This window comes from Gavia stellata, chromosome 9 (assembly GCF_030936135.1).
Source record: "Gavia stellata isolate bGavSte3 chromosome 9, bGavSte3.hap2, whole genome shotgun sequence".
Lineage (NCBI taxonomy): Eukaryota > Metazoa > Chordata > Aves > Gaviiformes > Gaviidae > Gavia > Gavia stellata.
Genome location: NC_082602.1, coordinates 14979311 through 14987500, shown reverse-complemented (window position 1 = coordinate 14987500; position 8190 = coordinate 14979311). Strand labels below are relative to the sequence as shown.

General features: G+C 44.4%; 1 protein-coding gene across 11 annotated transcripts in view; it reads right to left on the bottom strand.

The window, feature by feature from the left end:
- Positions 1–7182, bottom strand: part of KCNMA1 (potassium calcium-activated channel subfamily M alpha 1) — a 511181-nt gene extending 503999 nt beyond the window's left edge. For all 11 annotated transcript variants that reach the window (XM_059820930.1, XM_059820929.1, XM_059820934.1 and 8 more), the window contains exon 1: positions 6868–7182. In XM_059820930.1, coding sequence (XP_059676913.1) covers positions 6868–7182 — 315 coding nt within the window. The remainder of the gene's footprint in view (positions 1–6867) is intronic.
- Between the last annotated feature and the right edge of the window lie 1008 nt (positions 7183–8190).

Genomic DNA, 8190 nt, shown 5'->3' with positions numbered 1-8190 from the left:
TTACTGCGGTTCTAAAAAAAAAGCCAGTATTTACCATTGCACATCAGCTTGCAGGAGAGATGCCATGAGAGGATATTTTCAGCAGTTCAAGCACTCAAATTCTGATTTCCAAGGGGGGCCTGGCAGAAGGTGTAAGCCTTGACTGGAATGGAAACATACCTTGTGTGATTTTTAAATATTATGTTTCTAATGTTGAAATCCCAGACGTAATGGCCACAAGCCAAGTAAATACACCTCGCTACAATAAAAGAAAAAAGCTTTTAAAAGCTTAAAATGTTAACATAAGAATCATTTAAAAAAAAAATCTGATTCATCTAGAATACGGTGAACATCTAGGCCTGAGTCCAAAACCATTGAAGTTATTAGGACTGTCTCCCTCTATTTCAACAGGCTTTGGATAATGCTCTCCATTTCTGTAACTCTCAAACAGACAAATACATGCAATATATCATCTCAAAGCAAACTGAACTCAACACATTTCAGTGGCAGCACATTCATTTAAGCAGAGCCCTGCATACTATATATGGGAATAAAGTGTTCCTCTCAAAGATGCAAACCCAATGTATTCTCAGGCTATAAATACTATCAGGATTCAAAATGGGCCCCTCCTGACCAATATATCTCTGACAGGCATGGAAGATAGGTATCTTTCTTTCTCATTTATTCATCCAGCTGTATTATTGGTAAAACCGCTAACAAACTTCTGCTGCATTTCCACCTTCCGTTGTCACCCAAGGTGACCGATGTGCCACAGACAGAGTGCTCACCCTTACAAACCATGAGGTCTAATCTGGAATTTGTGTATTTAGCCCTGTGTAAAGTTGACATAAATGCCAGTCTAGTCTCGTGACCTAACAGTGTTTTGCACTCAATTCACAGACTGGGTGGAAGTCAGGCATTGTAGGCCAGTGAGGAGCAGAGTTGGACTCGATGATCCTTATGGGTCCCTTCCAACTTCAGGTATTTTATGATTCTATGACTCCAAGCCTTCAACCATGTACCAGCATATGAACTCATTGCAGAAACACAGCATTTTATGATAGCTTTTTAAAGTGGAGTCCCTTTCCTTTTGTCACTGAAATGATACGTGGGGGAGAAAAGTATTTTTTTAACCATTAACACCCACACATAACGTTTCAGCAATCTTCCCCTTAGAAAACCTCCACAAGCTGTATCCACTGTGTCCTTCTCAGACTTCTGATAATTCGGTAATTTTCATACATGTAAAATACATATGCAATGTGACTAGGTATGTTTAAAGGAACTGAAAGGATACCCCATCCCCTAATTTCATCCAGAGTTATTTTATGTTTATGTCTCACCAGGTTCTCTGGAACTGCTATCCTACAATCTCACACTACAGAATGCCTCGCTGCTGCTGAACTACAGCCTGATCTTGCCGATGAATTACTACCTGCCAACCCTGAAATTCGCATAGACTTCTGTCAATCTAAGTTGGATTCCACAGGAGAGCCAATCACTGAAGGAACACTGACCATTGCTCTGTATTTTACCTGCTGACTAGAGGTTACCGCTGCTTTTTTAAGACTTGTCCCAGGAAGGACACTCGATGACCAAGATTCACAATCCACTTTCTTGCAGTAGTACAGGACAGACATGGAACATCATTGCTTTTTTAATTATAATCATTAGATCCTGTCCCTGCAGAGATTATACTTAGGACTAGTGCTTTCTAAATTTTCAGTGTTTCTATCTCTGGGGCTGTAAACTGCCCTCATTCTGCATTCGGAAATCCCACCACATCAAAACTGCGTATATAGATCATTGTTATTTAAAAACTTTTCGTTCCCTATTACAGGCATTTCTTCTGTTGAGCTAAACTGGAAAAAATTGTGAAATCTAATGGTTTCCAAGCAGCGTTTAGGGATTTGCAAACGTGTCAGAGTTGCAAATTCCTTCTAAGCGCCGGTTTTCTCCTCCAATGTATGTGCTGCAAAGCCTTGAAAAGAAGTATGATACCGCATCAAAGTAACATTTCGGTTGAGATTGTTTCATTTACAGCTTAAATTCTTGTCCATACATTTTCTTTTCTGCATGCAGAACCAATTTTAGCATTAGTTTATAAACTCTGAAATCCATTATGAGCTCCAGAGAGCGGAAAGCATCGTCTTTTTCATAGCGCGGAAAACAGCAGCACGCACCTCTCCATATCGGTGCTTTTTTCACTTTTAGAAACACCATCTACAAAGAGCTGTGGGTACTTCTTCTTTCAGTCCTTGACCTCTCTCCACCATGTCCATCTCGCAATTGGCAACCTATCCGGTGGCACGCTCACGGAGTAATTACGCGTAGACCACCTGATAGCCATGAGACAGGAATGATTCAGTGCCTTGAGCCAGGCGGTGCATGTGACTAACGAGCCAAATGCGTTACAGTCCGCTGCTAATCCCTTGAGCCTTCCAGTTGTTCATACCCTTCTGCTCAGTACATCTTCGAGAGAGTCAAGGTGAGGATTCCACATACAGATTTAAATGAAGGGATCTCCTGCGTTGCATGTCCATGCGTGCCTTCTAATACACTCTCATACTTTCCTCAATATACAGTGCCTTATTTTGAGTTTGTTTCATTAATTTTATTTGGAGAGGAGGTTTATGCAGGTATAGCTAGGAAAGCGACAAACCTAGCTATATGAGAGCCAGTTTGGTAGAAACGCTTCTTCTTTTAGGGAAAACTGAAATTTTTCCACTTACAAATTTTCTCAGGCCTGAGAGGTCGGGGTGGAAATTCTTAACTTTTCAAAGAAGACTTCTGCAAATACTGTACTTTCAATAAAATTTCAACTTTTCTATTCAAAACAAATGGAATGTTGATGGGTTTCTACTGACCAAATCTAACACTGTATATTTTATTAAACTTCCAAAATATGTAGACCCATATGAAGGAAAATTATTATGTCTTGTGATTTCAGGACAGCAACTGCCATCTATAATCATAATGTAATTTCATTTTATATGTATATGAGTCCTAGGTTGGGGCGGGGGGGGAAAGCTCTTCAAAACACTGAAATCATTCCAGCAGGAGCATAGCGATAAATACATTTGACCTGCTACAGCCTTGAAGGCATAAGGTACATAAGGAGTACCACCCTTTGGGGAACCAAGGAGCAGTGATACAGGGTGCGGTATCACACTCTTCAAAAGGGTACAAATTGCACTTCATTCTGCACTGGCCAGCTTGAGGAGCTGGCTGTGCCCCAAACTTGTGCTTTCTCATTCCACTGCACCTTCTCCTTGTTTAAGAGTTTGTTCAAAGCCAAAGCATAGTATCAGATAATATCAGCAGAAAATGCCCTTCAGGAGCACAGAAAATGCAATAGCAGATCTATATAATCAAAAAAACTACAGATCATATAATACGCATTTAGCCACTATATGTAACTGTGTACTTCAGCATGAATATTTATTTTATTTTTCTGTTATTTCCAGAAACAAGAGCACCTAATGGTGTCAAAGTCCAGCTCACTGAATTTCAATCTCACATTCTACTTTTCATACAGAAATAGGAATGAGTTGGTCAAGGGACAAACAAAAAGCAAAGAGAAGACAAGTTCTTTAACAATATCTAAGCATTCCTAAAAATGTAGATGTAAACACTGAGGAGAAAAACAACATTTGTTAAGCCTCTGAAATATGACTGTAGCTAATTTTGGAAGAATTACATCTAAAATTATATACCATACTAAATAAAGGAATACAAGGGCTTCAGTTGTAGTGACTCTCACATTACATGAAACACTGACAACACAGGTCAAGATTTACATTTTTCTTTTTGACAGATTTTTAAAAATGTCATCTCACAAAGCAAGCGTGGAGCATAAAAATCCTAAAACTTCAGCAATCATTTTTAGTACATGATTAATATTAATGTTCTATTCATACACAATGACATAAATTGGATATGGAAATTTAAGGGGCAACGTTTATCATTCTGTTACCAGAAGTTTTCGTATTCTTGACTTGCAGTATCTTGACTTTTTTATCTCCAGGAAAAAAAACAACAAACTATAGTGAAATTTCATACCACAAAGTGTTAAACTGTTTATATCACGTTTTTAAATTCCAACCTTAAATTCAATGAGTTAAGGAGGGGAAAAAAACCCCACACATTCTAAATCCTTCTATGCAGCCAAAATTAAGTTGCCAATCACTGACAAATCTGAGGAATACAATGTTGTGCTCAGAACATAGCAGGGAAAAAAAATTAAACTTTTTGCAGTTCCTTGCAATAACATATAAGGACACAGGAGTTAGCACAGTAACTCTGTGAATTATTCACATATGTCTGTCTGAATTGTTCAACAAGAAGCCACAGAAAGGAGACACAAGAAAGATTTCTTTTAGCTCACTCGCTGGGACCGCTCTTTATGTACATGGTGAGACGATGTTGGATAACTCAACTCTGCTACAACCTGCAGAGCAGCAGAAGAGGCAGCACAGGGAAGGAAAGGTCCTAACGTGCAGAAAACTTCTTCAGTCCCGCAGTAGGAGGAGCTACTTCTTGTAAAATTGCTTTTGCTAGCAGGTGCAATGTAGTCGACATAGCATATATATGCATTCACATTTTTCACCAGCAGCCTGGGCAGCCTTTCCCAAGTTACCACGCAGCACAAAGCATGGGTTTGATAACAGCAAAGTTTAAGACATTTCCAGTTGTTACTTCAGTTAGCCTTTATACCCTAAATACTAGAAAAGTGTTTTGCAGTTACTAGTTACTTCTTACACACAGAGACTTCCCTCCAATTCCCCGTTTTAGCATGTAAGGAATGCAGGATCAGCCCTTGAAAGTTCTTCTTCACCAGAGGCTTGAAAACCCTTACAAGTAAACCAAATACAAACTAAAAAGAGATATATCTCCCCCTACCTGCAGAGTCCTTCATCCTCCTGCCCCAGGGAATGATATTCATGGACACGGCTACTTCAGGTCTCAATCATGAAATACACTTAAATCTTACAACTTGACATAGCCGCAGTATGTCATATCATTCAGACTGGAAGTGTTGGAAGCCCTCAATGGTACCTGTTATTTAGCAAGCTGCTACGTTTAGCCTAAGAGGTTTTAAAGACAATTTGGATAAGCCTTTCTGCGCTGGTTAAGAAATGAACAATCTGCTTTAGCTTACTATGTCCCAACAATGGACTATCAAACCAACAATACCCACCAAGGCACTACGCGTAAGAAGTCTGTGTACAAGTCTCTAACTTTTCAGTCTCTCAAGGAAAGAAGCACGAGGTGATAACCTGGAGGATTTTCTTTTTCGTCAAGATCCCTGATAGCCCTTGCAGATTTGTGTCATCATGTGGAGAGGAAAATGATAAATACACACAGAAGAAACTGAAGGTAAGTCTTGACTACCCACCCATTCTTGAAAATCACCTTTTACTGTTGGAGGAAATGGTATTTTACAAGATGCTTATTATCACAAATACATTTGAGCTTTGTCATCATACCTGGCTAAGAAAGTTCAGATTTGGTTTTGTATGAAATAAAAAGTGCCTATAGAGAAGTAATAATGCCTGTTAGGTTTCATGAAGCTTAAGGCTGAGTTAAAAGCTTTTATGTATTCCTTATGTCTAGCAATCACTTCTTCCATAGATAGGCCAAGTTCACTCTAACTGTTCTACTTCCAACTGGAAAGTGGAGGTTTGTTTAGACAATCCAAACTGGACTCCCACCTCGCTAAACCCAAATACACAAACAAACAAGTACCGTAACTTCTCACACTCTAACTTTGTTTCTCGTTTCCCCTAAGTGTTAGATCCTTCGTACAGCTGGGTTATGCACTGTATCAAGTGCGTTTAGGGGGGAGGGGACAGGAGAAAGGGGAAGATGGCTCACTGTACGTCAAAGCAAGCCGGCAACCTAGCAACCATATATTAAAAGGTGTGTGTTTTTGTGGGTGTCTGTGTGCCAGGAATAACTGAAGCAGATATTATTCCATTTGTAATCCAAAAAATGTGAAAAGGGAAGGGGAGAAACTCCAGCTGCTGGTCTATTTCGGGGTCTGTCAAAAACCACTTTCACAAATACAGAGTCTTAACACTTTCTATCCCATTTGTCTTAAACAAAAATGAAAGTCTGGACCTGAGCAAGTTCTGAGCTTTGGTTTGAAAGAGACCCTTGAAACCAGGAGCCCACCTTACTTCACGTGCTACACTTTCTTCCAGCTGGTAATATGCAAAAATCAAAGGGGCAGAGAGGTTGCCTCAAAGATTTCGTGTTTAGGTTAAAAGAACATTGATCTGCTGTGTTACTTACGAATGCATTAAGTGCTTCTAGATATCTACATTTAATTTACCAAACAAAAGCGTCAAAGATTCTCGGGGAGTGGAACTAGGCTTATAAAGATTTACTTGAGTGAGAAGTTTACCTTTTTAATTTTGCCAAAGTTTCTCATTCCATAAGAGAACTGAGAGTTTAGATCAGCAAATAAACACTCCCACCCTGCCATCATATGTGGTTCCGGGGGTGCGCATCAACTTGCAAACCACGCCGTCCCACGATGCCAGCGTGTGCCTCGCCGAGAGGGCGAGCCGACACCAGGTGTAACTTTCATGCCACCAGATGAATGCGTGAGGTGGGAGGGAGAGAGGGGGACACGGGGGAACACCTCTCAGGGCTGCACCCAACACTTCATCCCTCCAGCCATGCTCCCCACGTTGCGGGTCTCGACAGCCCGTGGTGGCCCTACCACAACAGCAGACAGCACGCTGCCATCCAACAACAGCCCTAGACATCTCCTCCAGAGCCACCTCGCCCCGGTGTCCACTCCTACCACTCCTCCTCCTCACCGCCACCACCGCACCAAACCATCACCGGCACCAGGAGGGGAAGGGGAAGGGGATTTACCTTGTTTTTGACCCCGCAGTGGCAGCAGACAGTCCACAGGTACTTGAGGGTCCTCCACAGCAGGATGATAAAGAGTCCCCCAAAGAAAGTGACCATGGATGAGGCGAGGAAAGCCCACCACATGCGCTGTCCGCGGCTATCGCAGGGCACCTCCATGGTCCCCGGGATGATGAGCGCATCCATCTTGGGCACATTGACGGGGGAGGAGGACGAGTCTGTGTTGAGATTGTTGGCGTTGATATTGTTACTCATTCTAATGCCGCCGCCGCCGCCGCTGCCGCCCGGGTAGGAGCCGCCGCCGCTGCCATTTGCCATAGCTAACAGCGAGCCGGGCGCGCAGGGGCTTCCGAGAGCTCCTCCCGCCGCCAGCGCCCCCCAAAAAACCCATCACCAGCCATATTGCTGCTGCCGCCGCCGCTGCTCAGCGGAAAAAGAAATAACAATAACAAAAATAAAAACCCCAAATCAAAACAAGCAAAGAAAAAAACCAAACAAACAAAACAAGAAGACAAGCGACCGCACAATCCCCGGGTCCCTCTCGGGAGCCGACAGGCCGGTGAATTCCGAGCGTCCTCCTTGCACGGCGAAAATAAAATAAAAAAAAAATTAAAATAAAGGTAGTCTCCTCAGATTCCCACCCCTTCCTTCTCCCGCATACGCAGCCCCCACCCCGCCCACCCCCAAAAAAATCATCCACCACCACCACCACAAACTGATGCCGCGGAGCGTCTCTCCAAGATGCCCAGCGCTGCAACCCCGCTGGCCTCAGCGGGGATGGCTCAGCCTCCGCCGCGGATCTTCCCGGGGGTGGTCTGTTATTACTGTTATTAGTCTTTAACTTGTTATTAGCGATACTCAGTCCCCCCCGCGCACCCTCCTCCTCCTCCTCCTCCTCTTCCAAGTCCAGCCCCTTCCTCTCCTCTTTCCCCTCGGTGCCGGCAGCAGCCTCCTGTGGCTCCTAATTCATCCTCCGCTGGCCCATCTGTGCGTGCGCTGCCGCTGCTGCCGCCGCCTCCTCGCCCATCCTTCGGGAGCTCCCTCCAGGGCCCAGGCTGTCGCTCAGGCTGTTGCTCCCACACGCGCAGAGGCGCCGCTGTCGCCGGTTCCCCGCCCCTCCCTATCTGCCGCCGGGGGACGCGACAGCCCCGCGCCCGCAGCCGCGGCCCTGCCCGGGCTCGGGAAGGGCCCCGCGGGGAGGGGGTGCCGGGCCGGCCCGGGACGCCGCGCTGCCGCCGCCGGGCTTGGCGGGGGGGGGGGGGCGCCGGCTCAGGCGGGCTGCCGGCCCCCCATGGGCAGCGCCGCGCCACGCCGCCGCGCTCCCCG